This window comes from Rhodamnia argentea, chromosome 11, assembly GCF_020921035.1.
Source record: "Rhodamnia argentea isolate NSW1041297 chromosome 11, ASM2092103v1, whole genome shotgun sequence".
In the NCBI taxonomy this organism is placed as follows: domain Eukaryota; kingdom Viridiplantae; phylum Streptophyta; class Magnoliopsida; order Myrtales; family Myrtaceae; genus Rhodamnia; species Rhodamnia argentea.
The window spans coordinates 20905426-20929444 of record NC_063160.1 but is presented as its reverse complement, the minus strand read 5'-3'; the positions used below and the strand labels follow the sequence as shown (position 1 = coordinate 20929444).

The following is a 24019-nucleotide window of genomic DNA, read 5'->3' as shown; positions in this document are numbered from 1 at the left end:
TTTCGGTACATAAAACGCCCTCATTAAGAAAAAATTATCTCCGACCAAAAAGAAAGAAAAAAATTATTTAGGATGCGATAAAATTAAGGAAAAAATTATAGCTTGATTTCTTTATAGACACGACTGAGATTAAAACGATGTTGTAATTACCTTGATGTTGTAATTACCTTTACCTTGGATACGAACCGCATGGCCGAATCATGATAATGGGGACACAAATTTACTAGCCCCGGGCAACACGAAACAAAACCTCGGTCGCGGCCCAGTCCAAGACCAAAGAGAAAAACAACACGTAAGAGCGGACAATAAAGAGGGAAAAATAAAAAATAAAAAAAATAAAATCCGACAGACAAAATAAATAATAAGATATGAATCAAGGAGAGAGCCAGGGAAGAAACGTCGTGTGGTGCTAGACTCCAAGCCATCTCAGTTCCTCGCGACACTGAGATCGATCCATTGCCTCTCTCTCTCTCTCTGCCTGCTTGTGTACAGGACGGGGTTGATATTTACGCTGGCGCGGTGTGCGTAGAGAGCCGTAGATTGAGGCGAGAGAGGAATCGAGAAGGGCCGAGGGTTGAGGATTCGCGGTAATGGGAGAGAGGCGCGGCGGCGGAGGATGTTGTCCTCCGATGGATCTATTCAGGTCGGAGCCGATGCAGTTGGTCCAGGTCGTCATCCCCGTGGAGTCCGCTCACCTCACCGTCTCCTACCTCGGCGACCTCGGCCTCCTCCAATTGAAGGATGTCCGTACTTCTCTTCTTCTTCTTCTTCTTCTTCTTCCTCCTCTTCCTGCTTCTGTTCCTCGTCTCCGATTCGATTGTTTGTTCTCTTTGGGATTGCTCGACCGCTCCTTTTCTCGCTTCGCCGCCATTTGGATTCCATTTGTTTTTCCCCGTCCTTGCTGCTGATGGATGGCTTTCGCGATCGGCGAGGGTTTTTGCTGTCGCCTTCTGTCATTTGTGGACATGTTAGGTTTCGAGGGTGAATTTTAGGCTTTCGGACACTTCAGTTGATTCAGTTTTAGGAATTGCTAATTGTTTGCGTGGAGTCGGATTGATGCGCTTGATTTGCTTCAATTGAATTGCTAGTTCATTTGGTGCGGTATCTTTTGTGTGGCTGAGGCCGTTTAATTGAGCTGTTCTAGGAATTCCTTATGCTGGTAGTAATCTAGTCGTACTCAGAGAAACTATTGGCGTAATATCTGAGTATCGGCATCTTAGTTGTGTAGAGTTTCTGGAAATTTGTAAAGAGTTTCTGGATGGCGCACTACTTGATATGGAGATCTGTATCTGGTACTTACTTAATAAGTGAAGGAGAACAAGGAAAACAAATAGAAGCTAGAAAAGTTGGTACATCTTCCATGTGTGATTCAGAAATGATGATATGAAACAATGAACGTTGGGGATATCACACATGAGCTCTGGTATGTAACTATTGATCATTGTGTCTCGGTTATTTATACCACGTGGCTCCAAATTTTCGAAAATGGATTCTCATTTGTGGCGAGAATTCTGCAGGAGAATTATTTCCTTTACTTGTCAGATGATATGACATATCAAGCTTATGTTACATGAGTTACATATCAACTGTCATCTTTGATTCATTATAGTGCCGGACAAGCAAATGTGATCACAATGTTTAGGGAAGACATATGATCTCTCCTTTTCATGTTCTATTTGCAACTTTTCAGTTAGATGTGTTATATGATCTGTGGCTGAGTATTTTGATAAAATTGTCCTTTTCAGCTCAATGCAGACAAAAGCCCCTTCCAAAGGACTTATGCTGCTCAGGTACAGAAGCCTTCGTCATTTACAGCTTAATATCATTGTTGCCAACTCTGATTTCCTTCACTTCGTCTTCTGTTTTCTAGCGATTGTCGTCTGTTAAATTTAAAAGTTCTGGGTCAAGCTGTTAGAAACTTTGGTCTAAGATTCTGATCCTACGTATTAATTACGGTCTAAGATTTGTGTATTCCTTTCTCTCACGGCGAGTTGTTTGTTGTTCACAAAATATTGATGAAGATTAAAAGATGTGGAGAGATGGCACGCAAATTACGCTTTTTCAAGGAGCAAATGTCAAAGGCAGGTGTGGTGCCTTCTATCAAATCTACTACCCTAGCTGATAGCAATGTGGATGATCTGGAGGTATATTGGATTTTCCTTGGTCTGGTTAACTATGAATCTGCCATTATTACTCACAATGGTAGTTTGTTTTTGGTAGACAAAACTTGGAGAACTTGAGGCAGAGCTGGTTGAAATTAATGCAAATGGTGAAAAGCTGCAACGTGCTTATAGTGAGATGGTGGAGTATAAGCTTGTCCTGCAGAAGGTATTGCTTCGTCCTACTATAAAAGTTAGACTGTGTTTGTGCTGTTACTTGTGAATTTTGAGTTTCCCCTCCTAAGAGAAAATGCAAATTGTGCAGATTTACTGATGAATCTTACATACTTTAGTGTTCCTTATTGATGTGCATGGAGGAGAAACTATCAACCTGTCCTGACTTCTCCTAAAATATTCATATTTTACAGCTGCCTGCATGACAAGCACGCTTGCGTGGACATAGATATGGTGTCAAATTCTTTTTGTTGCTGTAGATTCTTTCCTGACTATATATGGAGATTAGGGTCTATTTTTTTATGTGTGTATAAAATTGATATTAATCTGAAATTACAGGAGTTGTAATTCTGTTTCTTCTAGGTTGGTGAATTTTTTCACTCAGCTCATAGCATTGCCACAGCACAGCATAGAGAGATAGAATCGCAGCATACCGGTGAAGAATCCGTAGACACACCTTTATTACGTGATCAGGTATATAAAGCTCAGTTAGGAGTTCTTGGAGCCATCTAAGTAATTAAACTTACTCTTCCTTTAATAATTCGTTAAACCGTTTTGAAGGAAATGGCAACCGATGCGTCGAAGCAAATGAAGTTGGGGTTTCTCTGTGGACTTGTCCCTCGAGAAAAATCCATGGCATTTGAGAGGATCTTATTTCGTGCTACCAGGGGTAATGTGTTCTTGAAGCAGGCAGAGATTGAAGAGCCCGTTATGGATCCTGCTTCAGGTGAAAAGGTGAGGTTGTACTGATCTGTGAGATGTAAACTATTGGCAGCAGTAGTATTATCCAATGTTTCCAGTTCTGACTTCACCGTTTTTTCCGCTAATTTCTGTAAGCCGTTCGTTTTTTGCGTTCTGTTACTTCTATTTTGCTTTTTTTTGGTTGTTGGGGAGAGAGAGGGGGAGAGAGACATGACATAATAGGATTCTGGATGTTGCAGATGCTGGTCATAAACTGAGTTTATGCCATCTGATTCCCAAAACCATCGGGCTATGTTTGGAAGATGCCTAAGAGATGAAAATGAAGAAAAAATGCCTAAAGATTTTAAATTTCCCTCCATTCCCCTCCCCAGAATTTTTAAAATTTATGTAATTACAATCAATCTCCCCATTTCCCCAATGTCCCAAACAGAGAACTAATCTGATGGTATCAAGTGCTATTGTGTTGATTTTATACTTCTATTATGTCCTAATTGTGGGTCATCCATAGTATATATCTAAGAAGGGAAAACCATGCCTTGCTCGAGGATGGTAGTGGCTTGCTTTCACTCCAATTGAGGGTAGATGTTTGATCGCGTTATGAAGCGATTGATTTACAAGTCGATCAGTTAGATAAATAAATCTCTGAACATTTAATTTGGTTTGGGGGTTTATGGACTATGGAGTAGACATATGTTCCTGTATCTTATGGCATATAGTGCGGGCTTTTGTTTCAAACTTAGTTTTTACAATGTTCGGGGAGGATTTTACTTTATATGCTTGCATGATGCTGTGTCCCTGTGTTATATTGAATTAATGGACGATTTAAGTCATGTCCTTATGGGCATATTTCTGGTTTGATGGCGTTTCTTTCCCCTGACTCGAGATGTCAATTTTCAGGTTGAGAAGAATATTTTTTTGGTTTTCTATTCTGGAGAAAGAGCGAAGAATAAGATCCTGAAAATATGTGAAGCTTTCGGAGCTAATCGCTACCCTTTCAGTGAGGACTTAGGAAAACAAGCTCAAATGATTACAGAGGTATTCTGAGTGCTCATATTGTTTTATATATTTATTAATTAGAATCATCTCCTCCTCTCTTTCCTCCATTTTGTCCTATTCTCTGCACTGCCATTTATGGTCAGTTTTACTAGGGCGCCACTGCCAGAATGACATCCATCTTGCTAATGATACTATTTCTATTTATGATGGTTGTCTAATGCCTTCTGTTGATTGATTTTGTGTTGTAAATATGGCTTTGTGAGATTGTTGAAGATTGAAACATCATCTCCTTCTTGAGCATTAGCTCCAAGCATACAGTTGTTCACATTCAAGTGTGATCTTGATTAGGTTATGGGGAGGCTTTCAGAACTGAAGACCACTATTGATGCTGGACTTGCACATCGTGGCAACTTGTTGCAGACCATTGGAGATCAATATGAGCAGTGGAGCCGCTTGGTAGGCGTAATTATTACAACAGAGATATGCTTAATTATGTTATTAGCAAGCTTAACAATATTGTATCGAAAGTATCTTGTTATAAATGGGTCACAGTTTACTGACTGACAATTTCTATTTTGATTTGTCTCCCAATTTTACATTGGCACAATTATTTCAGATCTTTAAGAAAAGTTTTGTTCTTTAGGATGGACAGATGGGTCCGTTGCCTAATATTTCTTTTTAATCCTGAAGGTGCGGAAGGAGAAGGCTATCTATCACACATTAAATATGCTTAGCCTTGATGTGACAAAGAAATGTCTTGTTGCAGAGGGCTGGTGTCCTGTATTTGCGACAAAACAGGTTTTTGTGGCACTCTAATATGTCTATTAGTAGGGGGTGATAAAGAAGGTAATCATCTTAATATTGGTGCTGGGCAAACTTTGGACTTGTTGCAGATTCAGGATGCATTGCAGCGAGCTGCATTTGACTCCAATGCTCAAGTTGGAGCCATTTTCCAGGTTTTGCAGACGAAGGAGTTGCCGCCGACATACTTCCGGACAAACAAATTTACTTCAGCATTCCAGGAAATTGTTGACGCATATGGGTGAGTTTTCAAAAACTTTGAACTACACAGGGATTAACGTATGGCATTTCTGAAGTCTTAAATGTTATCTGACTAATAGAATCGTGTGGTAGTATTCTCATTTGTTGTTTTTTGCTAGTTGAAGTCTCGTGTCTCTCCATTTGTCTGATATGCTCTGTGAAATTCAGTTGCATGCTGATAAGGTTGCTTCTTCTCTTGATTATGCAGGGTGGCTAGATATCAGGAAGCAAATCCTGGAGTATACACCATAGTTACATTCCCTTTTCTATTTGCTGTCATGTTTGGTGACTGGGGACATGGAATTTGCCTATTACTTGCATCATTAATGTTCATATTTAGGGAAAAGAAGCTTTCTGGTCAGGTAATATTCAAATTCACATTATATCTTGTATCTTAGTTCCAACAAATTTTCAAAAATGTTCCTTGTCTTTGCTTTTCTGGAGAATTATAGAAAGGTGCCTCGTGTGGGAACTCGTTGAACCTTCTTTTATATCCTTTATCAACAATGGCAAGGCAGGTTCCTTAAATTTGAGATAAGATCCTTAAGCTTGATTGTCTGATAATTTAAACTTGCTCAAGGACTGTTTGTTTGGTTAAATCATCATGTAGTGAGCATAATGTCTTCATGTGACCTGGGACTAATGCTCATTTTCAATATTGTCTGTTTTACATGTTATGGAAAATACAATCAAAAGTTTCAGATTTGGAGACTATCCACTTGTTAGTGATGAGCCAAACAAATAGATGAATTGAAAACATTTTCTTTTGTGAACTTTGTGTCTTCTATTCTGAAGTCCACTAGTTTTTAAAGCTTATGCGAGAGTCGTTTATCTATATGCATTGTTGCCTTTTTGGATAGAGCCATGACAAAATTTCAGAACAAAATCCCAAATGATACTTTTCTCGTGTTCGTCTATTTTCGTTAAATATCCCCAAAAAAACACAAACTAAATGCTCTCCATAAGAATACCATGTTGAAAGGAGATGCCCAAATTTGTTATTTTATATCAAATTAAGCCTTCATTAGTTTGCCCATCAAGGACGCCATTAAAATCGTGAAATAGCAGCTGAAGTGGTGCTTTTCGTGTTCCGGTTGGTACTTGTCGTTAATTGTATTGCATGAAGTTAATGATTTCACTTATATTGGCAATAACAGAAACTTGGAGACATCACAGAGATGACCTTTGGTGGCCGTTATGTTATTCTGATGATGGCAATCTTCTCAATCTACACCGGTTTGATCTACAATGAGTTCTTTTCAGTTCCATTTGAACTATTTGGTCCGTCGGCATATGCATGCCGTGATTTGTCTTGCAGGTTTGTGGATGTATCTTTTGACATCCAGTAATATCATAAATTGTTCGTCTTGCTTCTACAGCATATTTGCTTTTTCACATCTAGTGTTGTTTCACAGGGATGCTACGACAGTGGGCTTAATTAAAGTTCGTGACACATACCCGTTTGGTGTGGATCCTGCCTGGCATGGCACAAGAAGCGAGCTGCCATTTCTTAATTCTTTGAAGATGAAAATGTCGATTCTGCTTGGTGTGGCCCAAATGAATCTTGGAATCATATTGAGCTATTTCAATGCTAAATTCTTTGGCAATTGCATCAATATCTGGTAATTGTAGTCTTTGATATTGCAAGCTTCAGGCTTGATCTCTTTTTAAAATCTTTTTTGAGCTATTTTAGCTCTGATACATCTCTCTTTAAAGTTTTCGATATAAATGAAATGATGCTTTGTTAATGCATTGTCTCAGGTTCCAATTTATTCCCCAGATGATATTTCTAAATAGTTTGTTTGGGTACCTATCCATCCTAGTCATCGTGAAATGGTGCACTGGTTCACAAGCTGATCTATACCACATAATGATTTACATGTTCCTAAGCCCTACTGATGACTTGGGTGAGAATCAGCTTTTCCCTGGCCAGAAAACGGTGCAGGTAATCTTTGTTCCGACTGGCACCTATCATGTCACAATAATCGACCTATCAGATTTATCAGATGTGAATATCCTCATTTATATTGGTTTATTGCCAGCTTGTGCTGCTATTGCTGGCACTCATTTCCGTGCCATGGATGCTGCTTCCAAAGCCCTTTCTTCTGAAAAAGCAACATGAAGAGGTCTGTTTTTCTTTTCACCTTAGCCAACTAATTATATTTATTTGATATTTGGACTCTGCACATATTCTAATTGGTCCTGATTTTCATCTTGCAGAGGCACCGAGGAAATTCGTACATGCCACTGGAGACCACAGAGCACAGCTTTCAGTTGGAAACAACCCCTGATGCCCATGGGGATCATGAAGAATTCGAATTTAGTGAAATCTTTGTCCACCAGCTTATACATACCATTGAATTTGTACTTGGGGCAGTCTCCAATACAGCTTCATATCTTCGTCTGTGGGCACTTAGGTATGCTGCTTGGACCTGTGTCAATTCTCAGTCTCCATCTAGCAATATTCTGAACCTCTGTTCTGTCGCATTAATGTATATTTTCCTGCAGACAAAATAGTGGCTAATTTGACTTCTTACTTTACAATATTTGTTTAGTCTCGCCCACTCAGAGTTGTCAAGCGTGTTCTATGAGAAGGTTCTGCTGCTTGCTTGGGGGTAAGCTTGCTCATTCGTTTTGCCTTCTCATCTTGCTAGTCATAGTTTGTTATGAGGTTCACTTGGGATGTTTACGGAATACATAGGCAAGTGACATGGGTTTATGCCGCGTGTGGACTTGTTCCTGCCCATTTGACTTTCTGCACTGGTCTTTAAGATAGTTTTTTGCTGGAAACTCTATACATGGTATTTTAAAGATCTTGGGGGCATTAATTACCTTGGAAAAGAGCTTCCACGCCCCTTGGAACACAAGGGGATAACATGCTACATGCGACGAAAGCAGTAGCTGTAGCTGAAATAATGGGTGCTTGAATGAAGAATTTCTGTTGAGTTATTGCATCAGATTTGTGATATTTGGAAGCTGGTATGATGTGTTGCAGGTTCAACAATGTGATCATTCTCATTGTTGGCATCATCATCTTTATCTTTGCAACTGTCGGCGTGTTGCTGGTGATGGAGACCCTCAGTGCTTTCTTGCATGCCCTGAGACTTCACTGGGTGGAGTTCCAAAACAAGTTTTACGAGGGAAATGGTTATAAGTTCCATCCATTCTCGTTTGCATTGGCCAGTGACGAGGATGATTTCTGATTCCTACTGTATATTTACCCAATATAAATGATGGATTGGTGTGTCACATGCATCTTGCGTGTTCGGTTGGGTCTGCATCGATTCTTTTATTGAAAGAGATGGGATGAACCACCTTTACATCACGAGCCTCCCCTTCTTGGTTCATATATTATTTAAGAAATAAGTTATGATCGGGCTGATTAATGTAATGATGATTGTCATCACCGTCGGTAAATTATTTGTATGTATTTATTTTAGGTACTCAGAAACCTGGAATGTACTTGGTAAACTGTTGGTGTGCAGTATTAGCTTCTTATCAGGCGGCAAAGTCATGGCGGAGCTCGTTTAGGTATTCAGTGGAGACGGCTAAACGACTATCTGGCGCAGCGGCAGCAAGCCTAATCTCTGGCCCCAATAAAAGCTGGACCTGTGGCTCAAAAGACCCAACGGTAGTCTTAACAGCATGCATGTCAATCTACCGGCTAAATGGCTCAGTATTGCCACCTAGCTGGGCCTCATGGTTACAATGGCTTATATGTTCGTTGGCAGAATAAATCCCGTTTCCTGGGCCGAGCAGACCTATAGTGCCCATTTCTAGGCCCGGCCTGTCGGGTCCAACCTGTAACCACTATACAGGGCCAAACGTACGGCTCCTTAACTAGGGACACAAAAGGTCACAGGCCCAAAGAGGCAAAAGTACAACCCATTCGAAGGCATGCCGGGCCCAAAGTCAGGCCTATTGTTCGGCCCAAAGTCCATTACCCTAAACTGCGGCCCTAACTAAAGCCCAACAGATCCAATCTGGCCCATTTTAAATGTAAACAGGCCCAGGACAGAAGCACGGCCCATTTTTGGCCCAACCAGGGCCATATTAATTCGGCCCATTATGCGGCCCAAAAGGCGTATTAATCCTGCTCATAATGGGCTCATTATCCCTAAGCACGACCCATTTACTAGATCAGGTCCCCGATTGGACCAGCCTCTTACCGGGGTCTTTTTTCTTTCGCTCCTTGTTGCTTGTGGAGGGGCATACGAAGGCATAATATTGGGAGTACTCGTTGGATTGAGGACCATTTACGTAGGCCCAGGCCAAAATAGGCTCGATCAGGATCCACTATCCAAAGTCTGGGCGTTAACAAGGCTCAAAGTTCGGCCCCATCGGGGAACATTTGCAACAAGTTCGGCCCATTTATGTGGCCCACTAAGTCTGCCTCGAAGGCCCAAAGGCCCGCGAGAACTCCGCAATTTTGCTAGAAGTCCCAGGCCACTTTTGTTGAAGATTTCAGGCGTTTAAGACGTCATTATTCTTCCTGTTATTTTATGTTTCTTATCCCATATTATCGCTTCCCCAAGTGAGCCCACTTGCGTGTTTATTTCTAACTGATTTACAGCGGGTTAATTGGGCCAAATTCAAGGAGGCTTTCTTAAATCTATCCAGTTCATCAATTGGACTTAGAAACTTTGTAATTCCAAGCTTGCTTTACAATGTAAAACAACAAAACCTAAGGGACCTAATCAAACCAGGCCGAATGCTGCATGAGAGGTATCCAATTCCGTCCGATACAAATTTGGTAGAGCAGGTCATAAAGCTAAATTTTATAACATTTTGACACTCACGCTTTCAGACTTCAAATCAGACCACCCCTAGAACTATAAAGTAATGTTTTCTTCTTCCTAAACATCAGATTGGCACACCATACTTAGAAACTACTACAGCTTCACAAATGTAGTATTTGCCACCCTTATATACAGGACAATTACCTCTAGCTCAGAGTCTAGTGGGAGCCAGGGGTGGCAGCCACGGTAGATACCAATGAGTCTACTCCACAGATATTGCGGCCCCTGCAGATTTTATAGTATCCATTCTGTCCCCAGTTCTCTCCCCATGAGTTCTTTATGATCCAGTACGGCTTTTCCTTCATCCTAATGGGAGCATAACCTGCTGAACCATATCCAACCAACAACACCCCATGGTCCAATCTCTTGGAGCATACGAAGGGGCATGAAACCCCACCGATGTATGTCTGCATGAAAACGGCATTGATGGCCACTGTTTCAAGCAAGGAAGAGTTACGTTAATTACCATTACCGTGATATAAGCAGCATGCACATTATGCGAATCGAAAATGAAAAGGAACAAAAAAATAATAATAATAAAGTCTAGATCGGGGTCATGTGTCATGTACCGGCAAGAGGCCCATTCTTCACAAGATTTGCTGCAATTTGATCTTCATCAAGGGAAACAACACTGAAGTTGGCCACTGATGCAGCAATCTTGGACTTGTCAAATTTGCAAGTTCCACGATCAGTGCCAGTATAGGGGTAGTCACCCTCTCGCATGAGCCCACCCGCTTTAAGAGTGTACTCAAGAGCACTGTTCATCAATCCCCCATTGCATCCAGAGTCACACGATCCAGGTTCATCTGGATCACACTGCACAAAAGTAGAACCTCCATTTGATATAATATCATAAGGTTTTTTTTTTTGTCAAAATATGACATCATAAGTTAAAACATAAGGAAAATTGAAGAGTCATTTAACGAGGCAAGCACACTGAACAGAGTATTAGGCCTTTTGATGCTAGGGAAGAATAAGGTACTCTTACGAGGGAAATATTATAGGCCAGTTTTCATGAAAGAATCAAGCTTTCATAACTCGCCGCACAAATTGTGTCAACTTTCAGTTTCATACAATCCAAGAGGGAGTGAAGAGATAAGATAGCACACAACACCCAACTACATTCTACTCCAATGGCCGACACAGAGTGGCGGTGATGGAAGTTGCCCCCCTCCCCCCTCACATGCTCTTAAGGGTGGTGAGAGATCTATTGCTCCTAGCGTATTGTCATACATTACAATAAAAACACTACGACATAACAAGTTAACGTGATAATGAGTTCAAACTTATTGCATAATCAAATAGAACGACCTCATGTAATGAATTATGTGATAATTGATTATCAACTGCTCAGAGATAGTTAGACAAAATCAATGAACTTTTCAACCTCATGTAGAAATCATAATCAAGATCAACCTTAACATCAAAGATAAATCTAAGAATGTGAAACTTCATGAAAAGTCCTATGGGATATGAAGGGTCAAAGCAGAAATTATTCTGCTATTAAAAAAAATCAACAATTCCATAGCTATTTATACAGTATCAGTTCTCTTACCAGTTCCAAAATGTATGCACACATGTATAACTCCCAGTTGAGTTACATAAAAGCATACATGAAAGCTATAAGTCTTTTTCTATCTTTCTTCTGTTCACGCGGATAATTACTTTCCAAATAAGTAAGTGGTTCATCAACGGCCAAAAAAAGAATAAGTGATTCATCACTGTAAATATTTCACACCAGTTGGTATAATAGTTGTTCAATTGGATTTTCAGCAATATTCGATTTACAATAGGATTTTTTTTTTTTGGGCCGGGGAGGGGGGGAGGGGTTGTCAGAGATTTACATTAGGATTGATTAACTGAAACATTTAGAGAAACAAAAGCTTAAAAAAGATATATTCAGTATGGTCGTACCTGAAAGCTTTTGATTACTCAGTAAGTCCAATATTTCTATTCAAATTTTTTAATTATTTCTGCAAAGAAATGCTCCCCACTCCCTCTGAATCCTGGGTCTGCCATAGCACAACATTGATATCCACAGGATCTAAATTGTCTGTTAACCAAACTCACTTATCACGGATGCTACACTATGTTGTCAGAGCTTACAAAATAATGCTATGCATAACTGAGAATCTCGGTTGTAAAATTTAAGGGGAAAAAAGCAATACATGCCTATGAAGCATTAAAAATAATTAACATGGGTCACCACTGTTCTAGTCCAACTTACCTAATGTATGATGTGAAGAGTTGCCTTAGTAGTTGTCAAAGTATAGCGCGATAATTATGGTTTCCAGGGAATCTAACTTGTTGCTATTACCCCCTTGGAATTACCTTAAGGTCACAAAAATTTAGTGTTCATATCCTAAACACGAGCACAATGAATTGCACGGAATCTGAGTGATGAGATATCTAACGAATAGGACTTCTGGCTTAATGGAAGAATCAAATTGCCCATCTGAAAAATAACTATGGATTAAAGCATCTCTACACATGATCATTCAGAATGCAGATGATGCCATGTTAGGAATAGATTAAAACGAAATCCGGTTCCAGCTCCCACTCACATTCCTATGCCTGGTCCAACTTTTTACATTGGAACAGAATTCTGCAAAATGCTCATCCCCTTTCAAGAGTGAAGGAATGCACATCCTCTTTTAATTCCACAAGATTAATCCCTAATATAACTCATTTTTTTTTTGTATTCCGCACAAAGTTTTTCCATATAAATTTTTTAATCCTTCTCATTGATGAAAGAAGATTAACAAACGGTGCAATGCCAAATGCAAATGAAGCAACCAAAAGAAGACACAATGGCATTACCTCATGATCACAATCCACAAGTTGTTGCTCGCTGAGGCTAACTAGTTCTCCAGTAGCAAGGTAGTGCGCACCTTCCAGCGCTCCTGTCGTGCTGAAACTCCAGCATGATCCACACATACCCTGATATCAGCAAAATAAACAGCAGAGTCGGCGCTTTATCAGAGGAAAACCAATGAAAGAATATTCTAAGGAAAATCATAGAGGATGAGCATAGAGCGATCCAAAATACCTAATCAATCAAACAAAATGAAAAACAACTATCAATTAGCATTGCCTAGGTTACTTCTCAGAAAACCGATGTAGATGCATTGTTCTTACGAGTTAAGAACAAACTACAAATCCATATTATAACTCCAATTGACGTCGACGATCCAACAAATTCGGGGAAAAAAACTCACTTGATTTTTGACAGCGGTGACAGCTCCGTGATCTCTCCAATCGAAATCCTCGGGCAGATCATCGGTCGGCAGAAGCGGAGCCTGATTCGCATCCTTCGGCAACCAAAGCCCACTTCTAATCCCCAAATAACTCCTCCTGAACTCGGAGGGCGTCAGGTCGGAGAACTGAGTGACGCCGTGGATCGCCGAAGGATCGAGCTGCTGGTGCCTCCTCGCCCGGCGCAGATTAGCCCTAAACACCTTGAATCGGTGATCGTGCTCCTCCTGAGAGGAGTACGACTTGCCGAAACGTCTCTTGAAGAGAGAGAAGTGGCGATGATCGGTCGAGAGGCCGCCGTCTGCGGCGCCTACGACCTGCCTGATCAACGGATCTTCGTCGACCTCCGAGGAAGCGCAGGCCGAGACGAAGACGAGAGGGAAAAGAGCGAGGAGAGAGAGAAAGCGATTCATGTTTGAGGGAGAGAGAGAGAGCGAAGAAGAAGAAGAAGATTGGGAGTGATAGAGAGGGGAGCAGAGGCGCGGTTATATACACGTGTGTGAGCGTAGATGGTTCCTTCAAGCGAGAGAGAGTGGGGGATTGCTTGTAGCGAAGGGGAAAGTACGAGCCAATCAGCGAATGACAAGTGGCAAGTTTTTTGAGTGGTGATTGGGGGTTGCTTCCTAGTTTTGAGCGTCTTTGTCCTTCACTTTTGTTATTTGCCTGGGCAAGATAATGGCCATCACTCGTCGTAATTTTTCTTTTCTTTTTCGTCTATAATATGAATTTTTAGATTTTAATATAAGGAGGACTAATTTTATAAATTATTTAATTTGAAAATACATTTTTTTTTAACTACAGCGCACAGTCAACTTACTTTGTAGTGATCAATTGCTTTCTCATATCAATAAAGTACTTATTGCAAGGAATTTTTCAAATTAAAAAAGAAGAAGAAGAAAGGATAGCCAAACATAACTTCACAAAAAATAAGGATTCTGAGACATGCAAGAGTTAATGTTTGGAGTAGTCGCACCAACATGTCTCGGAATCAAGATCATGTCTTCGTCGGAGCATATGCATCCGTGATCCGATTCAAATCATAGCCTAGGTGATGCACGAACCACTCGACGGAGGTAATGCATGTCTTAAAATCAGTTCAAATCTAAAATTAAGCAGCTCCAAACGAAGTTTCTGTCGTACGTGAGCAGAATTGAGAGACGTGATGATCGAGAGGAATTTTGATACAAGTTCTACAACACCACTGCTCATCAAGAGAGGTCATTGGAAACATAAAGGATGTGAGGTGATGCGGGGACTGAGATCCACGCGCATGCCCAAAAAGCAACACAAGGAGATAGATCCCCTTCCAAGAGGCCACAAGGAATCCGACTTTACCTGGTCTTTCGGAAATTTCTTAGGACGTGTTTGGTTTAGTTTTCTCAAAAGTACTTTGGCCCTTTAAAGTTCCTTGAAAAAAGGTCGAGGCGTTTGGTGAATCCTTTTTGACGAACCTTGAGCCTTGGGAAAGCTAAAGCTAAAAGCCTACTTTTAGCACTTTGGATAGACAAGTATCAAGATTTATGAAATTTCCCCACAATCTTTTAGGTTAAAATCCTTTGCATTTCGCCAAAGACTTTTGAGATCCGTGGACATCATTGAGGGGATCTTGGCTAGAGTTTCGATAACGGGTGACACAACCACATTCCGAATAAAATTCGCAGAAAGGACAAATGGTATCGAGACTTGTCTTGTACAAATGATTACTAGGAACCACCGACACTCTCCGGGGCCTCCTTGTCGTATTGAATGTGTTTCGGATATCGATACTTGTTCGACACTCAACCGGCACGTGGTAAACAAGCGTCATACATCCGATACGTGACCAACGCTCTAGACAAGCCGGTGACTCATGAGTCCAATATTCCAACATGCCATTTCAACACGCATGAGATTAATTTTAAGCATTTTCAATAAATTATGAGTTAAAATGTAAATTTATCAAAAATATGTATACTTAAGTAATATACCCCGCCACTCACAAATAAACCTAATTGTGAATTTCTAACAAAAAAGAAAAAGAAAAAGAAAAAAATCACTATTGATATATTTACATACACATATATATAAGAATATACTTTTAATATACGACGTGTTTTACTATATCGAAATTCTTTACTTTTTTAGAAATGACGTGTCGACGTATCGTGTTACGTCGTGTCGTACCACGTGTCGCGTGTCGGTGTCTCACACAGTGTCTTTCAACTAGGGGTATGCTGCAGATAAGTATGTTGAAAGACACCGTGCAAAGCACAAGTCGACAATATAAGAGCTGAAACTCCGATGACTCACTCCGGACGTAGAACGCTATTATACGACTCTACCCAACCGTAGCCGATCAAAGCCGACATGGAGTCTACCTTTCCCATCGTGATTCCCTTGATGATGGGCATATCTTTTTCTTCCATGTTGGCGGGAAGTACCCTCTTGTTGCTTTACATTTGAGGAATCTCGAGATCCGAACGAGATTTAAGATGAAACAGTTTAAGATTTTACTTAAGTCCATACTTAAGGTGATTATAAGCACGGTAACGTGAGGTGGGATGCATGGGGAAGATTTCCTGAATGAAGAGCAGCTCCTATCCCCTGGATTTGGACGGCAGGAAATCAAGAAATCAGTTTGCTCCTGAACTGGTAGTGAGTGCATAGAAACGTCATGGTCACGGGGGACACAGTTCTCTGGCGCTGAAGTCCCCTGGCCTCTAGCCTCCCATGCTGATATGGAGCAGCTCTTATCGGGCATATCTCAGTTGTAGAACGGGTACCTTTTGCACAAATTTCAAGGAAAAATCTAAATAAAGGCGGTAAGTATTTTCATTATTTTTTATTTTATCTTATCTTATCTTTTTTCTATTTTCCTTTTTTTTTTAATTCGTGGTCAACGAGGGTCACCGCCCTTGTCTCGACAGCCACAAGAGCAGCCTTGCTCGTGGCCAACGAGGCAAGGCCCGATCTGGCAAGGTTGGCTCACCCGGATCCGGGCGAGGTTCACCTCACCGTGGCTAGGCTTGGCCAAGGATCGCCGCTCAAAACAAAGAAAAAAAAAAGAAATGAGAAAAATAAAAAAAATCAAAAAATAAAAATGACAAATGTTCCTTGGTCAAGCCGTTCTTTGAAACAAAGAGGGCACTTAAGCTTTTATTTGAGAAATGAGAGTACTTAATGCATTGTTTGGATTGTTCTTTGAATTTCATTAGTTACCCAATTTGACAATCGACCACCAATAACAAGCTGGGCACGCAAATAAGGATGTAAGAAAGTAAATAGTCATCAGTGTCCAGAGTCTACCGGCGTGTTGCTCGGTCTTTACTTTGTGGTTTGTTTCATCGATACACATGTAATCGGCTTCCGAAGAATTTATGACGTGAATTTTATCAGTTAAGCAAGATAATTTATGGAATAGAACAAAGTAGAGGCACGTCAAACGTGAGGTGTTTTCGCGTGCACGTATGTATCTGATTGTTGTCTTTTCTAGTCATGCAAAAGGGTAGAGATTGCGGTCGCGATGGTTCGCACGTAGGAAGCCCGATCCTTAGCTTGATATTGGCTTACGGTTTGTGCGTTCGTCCTGTGCCAATGTGATCATTCGAGGCTTCTGTTTATGAGCGATAATGGGCTCAAGCGTAGTCAGGGAAGGAATTCGAAATCTCTACTTTTCTTTGATATGGCCAATTCTCTCATCCATTTTGAATCATCATGGAATGATCACTTTTAACGAGTAATCATAACTTCTTACGTGGTTTCTGTTGTTAGGACGAGGGTGAGGAGTTACTCTTGTTTTGGATACTTCCTTAATAGAGTGTGGAAGCAATCTACTAATGTGATCAAGTTAGATTGACTATTAGTTAGCAGTTGGAAGTGAATCATGATCATACAGAATCTAGTGGATCTTCCTTTCTACATTATTCTTCCACATTTTGAAAGTTTGTGTTCCCGACCGAATCTTTTTTCTCGCACCCCCTCTCTTTCTTGGAGAAATAATGACATAAGTATCACACCTTATTGCTTTTGGTCGTGTCAAGTCAGGTAAAATTAGCAATTCAATTATCTTAAACAGGCAGGTTATGAAAGGACGCGACAAAGTGTCACAAATTATCATCGACGTTGGCCACCACGTACGACGGTAGACAGCAAATTTTCACGGGAAATTTAACGGTTGCTAAAATGGTCCACAAGTGTAAAATAGGTCTTTTTTTCTAAATATACATGATTTGTGATGTTGAGTGTTTTTTTCTAATGTACAAAAGGCTATACTTTCTTTGAGACTTTTTAATGTAAGGTTGTACTTTTTTAAAACGTTTCAAAGGGCGGGCTTTGGTGTTCTTATCTGGTATTATGTTGAAAAGGGATTAAATATTGGAATTCAAATGATTTGACGCTGACATAAAAATGGTGGTTAACGATCAAATTTGGAGCTTGAATTGGTGGCTTTTGACTGTACTAAAAGAAAATTAGTCCCTTGGGCACGTCATGTGCACCATCCGGATTGTAAATTGGACAGGTGCTAGTTGGCCTTTTATTGTCATTTGGATTCTTAGGGTTACTGGAAGCAAATGAAAACGGTTCTATTCCCGGGAGTTACTTCTAGCCATAAATAGATTTTTCTATTTTTATTCTCCGGACAAGTTTTTGAGCAAAGAAACGCTTTGACAATGACGAAAAATTTAAATTCCCGAATAGAAAATCGTCCGGTAACAACATAAAATTTCTGCAGTTATTAGCTGTTGGGCCTTGATCGGTGGCCGGTGACCGGTTGATGGTGATCAACGGCCAACGACAGGGACAGAAGAGAGAAGAAGACTACACGTCAAACAAAAGAAGTGAGCAATGAGAAGAATTCTTCTTTCAGAAACAGAAACAGAAATGTTGAAAATTTATACTTCTCATTTATGTTCTAAACCTATTTCTGGGCTAAAAATTTGTCCCAAAAATAGAAAAATAAATTTATTTTACCAAACATTTTTTTATTCCAAACCTTTTCTTGGGAATGGAAAAAAAGAAAAACAGAGAAACTATTCGCGACCTTTGTCTCTACTTTCACACATTTGGCCGGCCTCTTATCCTAGCTAATATCATTTTTATTATATTACTCTCGATGATGGAATCGGCATAAATTTTCACAAAGAAAAATAATAAAAAGAAGAAGAAAAGAGTAAACATTTGTATTAATTGAACTTTTTGCCAAAGTTTACATGAAGTTTCACCTTGAGTGCAAGCTTCTTTGTTGGTGTCGGGTTTCGCCTTTGTAAAGTTTGCGTTTGGTTAAAGCTATTACAATACTTACTTTTACCACAAAAAAAACCACTACACATAAAATTGCAATATTCGTTAAATACTAAACATGAGCACACGCAATACCTTGAAACACGAATCAACAAGACAAAAAATAGCACAAATAAGTACGTAAAAATCCGACCCAAAAAGAGTACGTAAATTATAGCCCAAAAAGAAGTACGTAGTTCCCTCCATCTCATGATAATTTTCCTCTGGTCTGTCGAAACGTTAAAACATATTAGATAATCTTCAATTTATCAACAGCTAATTATACTCAAGGCAAAGATAGTATTCTATGTAATAATGTTTAGGGGGTATTTTCTTATGCATTTGTATGATAATAATGGATGTTTAGACTTTTTTATGTGCTTAACTTTGTCATATTTTTAATTTTTTTGAACGTATCTTTTAAAACATCATGCAACGAGGGGCATGAAAAATAAATGGCTATGGTACTACTGCATTCACCTAATAAAATGAAAGTTGAGCAATTGAAGTACACGGATTACAACTTAATGATACATATTAATGTTGTAATTGAATGACATGCGAACAAAAATTGGTACATGGTTCTTTTCACTTCTGCTTATGCTTAGGTTTTTTTATGTAGTTTCTTAGTACAAAAAACAAGAGAAATATCAACTCATTAACACAATAATTCGTTAGCTATTTGAAAGATGAGGACACCAATTTTGCTCCAAAAGGAGAAGAAAAGAAGGCAAAAAATAACATTAAATCAAGAGCGGACCCCACATTTAACCTTAACAAATTTTGTTTGAGAGGAGCATAGGTAATTTCGTCTCTAACAAAATTGAAACAAAAAAAAAAGAGAGAAAAAAAAGTTAAGAAATAATCTTAAGTTAAGAGCGGGACCCTGAAGCCTCAAGGATTAATGTAATCAAATCAATGTGATATGAGGTGTTAGGAGCCAATAAATGAGTGGATGTAGCGTGAGCCCAACTTATTAGTCAATTATGAATTCAGGAGCTTATAATCTAGTTGTCCGAGTCGAGAACAAGAACATAGATAATGGACATGTGGTAGAACTTGGCAGTGGTCGATTCTTCTCCGGCATCTATGGATAGTCCAAACCAGTTGCCCGCGGAAGAAATTGGCAGTGTCGGGCAACACCCAATTGTTGTCCAAAACATTATTGCCTTCCTCTCTCCTTTTTTGGCCATTGCCATTACGAAATCTCTGCGTACTTAGAATAGTCCTCATCAAGAAGGGAAGGAAAGAAATAGACAGAATCATTTTGCATGTTCCCTCAAAAAAAGCTAAGCCTCTTTCCTTAATCGAGGAGATGCGAAATTCTTATTTTAGCCTTCGAAAGGCCCTGTACATGCGTATAGTCCCGTGGATATTCCCCGAGTTTTATGCAAATCCCTCCTTCTTTATATGTTGCAGGGGCGTGTTCCTCGGTATTACAATGAACCTATATAAGGGGGAGTGCGGTTGACGTGAGACGTTGTGGGGGGTGTGTCGCGTAGGTTCTTGTGCTCTTCCTTATCCCAGGATAAAGACCAAGATGGCTGTTCTGGGATCTTCTTCTTCTTGTTCCGTTGCTGTTGTTGGGGCTGTTCTTGTCATTGTTCTGGTTTTGAATGGGGCTGGTTTGTGCAATGGAGGGAAGACCAGCGCTTTCGTCCGTAAAGTGGAGAAAACTGTGGACATGCCTCTGGATAGCGACGTTTTCCGAGTGCCTCCTGGCTATAATGCCCCTCAACAGGTCTCAACTGAGCTTGTGTTCTTGCTCTTTCTCTTAGCATAGCACAAGCTTTTCCTCCTGTTCTTTTGTGACTCGTGAAATGGTTGACATCTGCTTGTGGAGAGACGCTGAGACGAGCTTGAATCAAGTTAATTCGGTTTTGGTAGAGGTTACTGCTGTTGATTTCGTCCTATTCTTTGTGGTTTCTGATTTGGGTATTGGCTTTCCGCGCGAGTCTTTAGGTACACATAACACAAGGAGATCGTGTGGGAAAAGGAGTGATCGTGTCATGGGTGACTCCGGATGAACCTGGGTCCAGCGAAGTGCTCTACTGGAGCGAGAACAGTGAGCACAAGCAAAAGGCAAAGGGCAAAGTTAATCGTTATAAATTCTACAATTATACTTCTGGTTACATCCACCATTGCACCATCAACAACTTGATGGTAAATCTCTTGATTCCTCCGGAAACTTTAATCTTTTGGGCTTAGTGCGTAAAATTTGGTAAATATAACTGACGTTTGTTTCCTTTAATTGCAGTACAACACCAAATACTGTTATGAGGTCGGAATTGGACAAACGGTCCGACAGTTCTGGTTCACTACTCCTCCAGAGGTTGGCCCTGATGTTCCATACACTTTCGGTCTCATAGGTAAGTAAAGCATATTATCATGCATACATATGTCAATGACTCAGTAACTTCAAAAGTTCATTCCTGCCTTTGTAATTGGTCTTTGCTCATTTAGTTTTGATAGTCAAGTTCATCAGCAAGTCGCAGCAAATTTATTTCTGCAGTTAATTTATATGCCTCCGTGGTTCTACTCCTTTCTATGCTCAGCATGCTGATGAACATTGCAGGGGATCTTGGTCAGAGTTTTGATTCAAACTTAACGCTCACCCATTACGAAAATAATCCACAGAAAGGGCAGACTGTATTGTTTGTTGGAGACTTGTGTTACGCGGATCAATATCCCAACCACGACAATGTGAGGTGGGATACATGGGGAAGGTTTGCTGAAAGAAGCGTAGCTTATCAACCCTGGATATGGACAGCAGGAAATCACGAACTCGACTTCGCTCCTGAACTCGTGAGTGCTAGCATTATACTTCCACGAGACATATCTATTTCACATTCACAGTCACATAAGCCTTAATAACTTTATTGCTGTGATAACACGGTACAGAAAAAAAAAAATCTCTACGATCCGACTAATTGTTAATTTGCTTTGATAGTGGTTACTAGATCAAACGATTCTCTGCCACTTTTGGTAGCTAAGAACTCTAACCAAGTTCCGTGTCTTCATATTGCATTATTTCTCTTCATCAGAAACTTGGGGTACTGAAGGAAGCAATAAATTTAATCTGGAGGTTTATATAAGGCGAGACACTGGCAGAACTTAGACTGTCACCCAGTGTAGTTTCACTAAACATATGAACGCTTTACAATATCAGTGTTTATGGTGTTACAAGAAATATGGAGGGGGTGTAAGTCCTTGCCCTTTCGTTTTCTAACCACCATTTCCCTTTCGTTACCGAGGGAGTTTCAGGATGTATGAACTCATACAAACGACACCACTGATGATGTTGTACATTCTTTTTTTTTTGCAGGGCGAAAATAAACCCTTCAAGCCCTTTACGAACAGATACCACACCCCTTATAGAGCATCAAACAGCACTGCGCCTTTTTGGTACTCGATCAAGAGAGCTTCGGCTTACATCATAGTCTTGTCGTCATACTCTGCATATGGTAAGATTTCTACGTCCTTGACTGTCCAGCTAACATAGATGAGAATGAGATGCTACTCTATGGAACCTCCATGTTTTTGAGAAAAGTTCGATGACATAATAAGATATTGATTTATCTGCATAGTGGAAATTAGATGAAGAATTAATAGGAAAATTTATTTTAATATCTGTGGATGAAAACGGATCCCTTCTTTCAATATTTCTTTTGATGTATTACACTGCTCATACTCGTGGGAGCAAAAAGGCCTCGATAATTTCAAACGTCAAGTAATGGAAATGAAAGTTCCTTAGGCTTTAAAATCGTTTGGATTTGATGTAATCATGACACGTAGAGTTATATCAAGAGGTAAAATAGAGGCATGTCTCTCAGAATGCCAATTCTTATTGGATATCGCAGCTCACTTGCTGCTTATTTCCTTTTACCTCTGTTCGCTTCTAAGGTAAATATACTCCCCAGTACAAATGGCTTGAAGAAGAGCTACCGAAAGTTAACAGGAGCGAGACACCGTGGCTGATTGTTATGATGCACTCTCCGTGGTACAATAGCTACAACTATCACTACATGGAAGGTGAAACCATGAGAGTGATGTTCGAACCGTGGTTCGTGAAATACAAAGTAGATGTTGTGTTTGCTGGGCATGTCCACGCCTATGAACGATCTGTAAGTCGAAATGTTTCCCTTTGCTTATTAACTTATTCATCAGCTTTATTTCGGTTATAGCCTTTCCATCGGAAGATGCATAAAGCCAACTCTGATGAGTTAGTCCAATCAAACCATCAATTTCAATGTACTCCGAGAAGATGAAATTAGCATGTCGACAGCAACAGCGATTTCTGTCCAATGAAATCATAGTACACAATTTATTTTTCACATCATTCGTGAGGATGATCAGGAAACCAGAAATCCTGTTTATTTGTTTGTCTAGTTTGAATGTAAGAACTGCTGGCTGATTGATGAGTGTCACAGGAACGTGTTTCCAACATTGCATACAACATCGTGAATGGCATGTGCATCCCCGTTCATGATCAATCAGCTCCAGTGTACATAACGATTGGCGATGGAGGGAATCTTGAAGGTTTGGCTACCAAGTAAGATGAATTACTTCACAAATCACTGCTTAATTTATTTATAACTATTCTGCTTGCCGTCTCATCATGTAAATATCTGATTTTGTCATGCAGCATGACAGAACCCCAGCCAAAATACTCGGCATATCGAGAAGTCAGCTTTGGCCACGCGATGTTCGATATTAAGAATCGAACACATGCATATTATAACTGGCACAGAAATCAGGATGGCTACGCGGTGGAAGCTGATTCTATGTGGTTCTTCAATAGGATCTGGCATCCAGTTGATGATTCTACAAGTGTTTAGTGGTTATAACACAGGACAGGACAAGTTCTCTTTGGATTTCCTCAATACATTCACAATGAAAGTTCTGAAATTAGGCTCATTTGAATTTGCTGCACTATGTTTCTGCAAGAGAGTTTTTTTTTTTTTTTTCGTGAGTGAAAGGTTCATACTGGAATTTCAGTAGATGTTATTTTGACTGTTGAAGTTCCTAGTAAACATGTCTGTAAAACTTTTGCTGATAAATACTAATTTTGATTTCTCAATACAATTCCTATATTGCGGTGATGAGTGTTTGTCATATCTAAAGAGATGCACGAGAAGGACATACTTCTCAGATCATAATCATAATCCAGTTTTTTAGATTAACATGCAAACAATCTTTGAGTATGTCCTTCTCAGGTTATAATCATAATCCAGTTTTTCAGATTAACATGCAAATAATCTTCAAATAAAATCCTTCGAATGGACAAAGATGTATGCTTTTACCAGACCCAGTAAACAGATATCTATGGTTCACTGAACCGAGAGTCAAATTGAAGACAGAATCCGGTTGAGCTCTAGGGTAAGAATGAGTGTGTTTCGTTTATCCAAGAGAGCATGCCATACAATGCGTGCGTTGTAGTTGCCATGTTTATCAAATCTGTAATAGTTGTCGTGCTGATCAACATGACATTGTAGATTGATCTAAGAAAGTTGATTAAATGTAGTTTTAAGGTTACGCTTGAAGTTCATATCTATTAAGCTTCCGGTTTCTCATGGAGAGATTCACAGAAAAACCTTCTATTTCACCGTTATCCAAGTACAGATTTTTGAACTC

The 24019-nt window shown here is 39.9% G+C and overlaps 3 protein-coding genes across 4 annotated transcripts; 2 read left to right on the top strand and 1 right to left on the bottom strand.

Moving 5' to 3' along the window:
- Positions 1-386: 386 nt before the first annotated feature.
- LOC115735881 (V-type proton ATPase subunit a3) lies at positions 387-8397 on the top strand. The gene is made up of 18 exons (XM_030667310.2): positions 387-743; positions 1746-1790; positions 2022-2144; positions 2221-2328; positions 2697-2807; positions 2895-3068; positions 3933-4070; positions 4380-4487; positions 4722-4829; positions 4925-5073; positions 5281-5434; positions 6230-6390; positions 6488-6694; positions 6834-7017; positions 7115-7198; positions 7293-7489; positions 7628-7687; positions 8068-8397. The coding sequence occupies exons 1-18, from the start codon at positions 591-593 to the stop codon at positions 8273-8275; spliced, it is 2472 nt and encodes an 823-aa protein (XP_030523170.1). The 5' UTR covers positions 387-590; the 3' UTR covers positions 8276-8397.
- Positions 8398-9791: 1394 nt separating this feature from the next.
- Positions 9792-13585, bottom strand: LOC115735882 (cysteine protease RD19A-like). Its single transcript, XM_030667311.2, has 4 exons — positions 13090-13585; positions 12692-12811; positions 10441-10687; positions 9792-10304 (listed from the first exon to the last, which is right to left on the bottom strand). The coding sequence occupies exons 1-4, from the start codon at positions 13537-13539 to the stop codon at positions 10030-10032; spliced, it is 1092 nt and encodes a 363-aa protein (XP_030523171.1). The 5' UTR covers positions 13540-13585; the 3' UTR covers positions 9792-10029.
- Positions 13586-19736: 6151 nt separating this feature from the next.
- LOC115735792 (purple acid phosphatase 2-like) lies at positions 19737-23455 on the top strand. Of its 2 annotated transcripts, XM_030667191.2 has the most exons (8): positions 19904-20126; positions 20348-20548; positions 20643-20754; positions 20961-21190; positions 21711-21849; positions 22289-22509; positions 22816-22937; positions 23031-23455. In XM_030667191.2, exons 1-8 carry the CDS (start codon positions 19926-19928, stop codon positions 23221-23223), a joined length of 1419 nt encoding a protein of 472 aa, XP_030523051.1. In that variant the 5' UTR covers positions 19904-19925; the 3' UTR covers positions 23224-23455. The 2 variants fall into 2 exon arrangements, with proteins under 2 accessions (XP_030523052.1, XP_030523051.1); XM_030667192.2 differs by lacking the exons at positions 22816-22937; positions 23031-23455 and having other exon boundaries at positions 19737-20126; positions 22246-22431.
- The last annotated feature ends 564 nt before the right edge of the window (positions 23456-24019 follow it).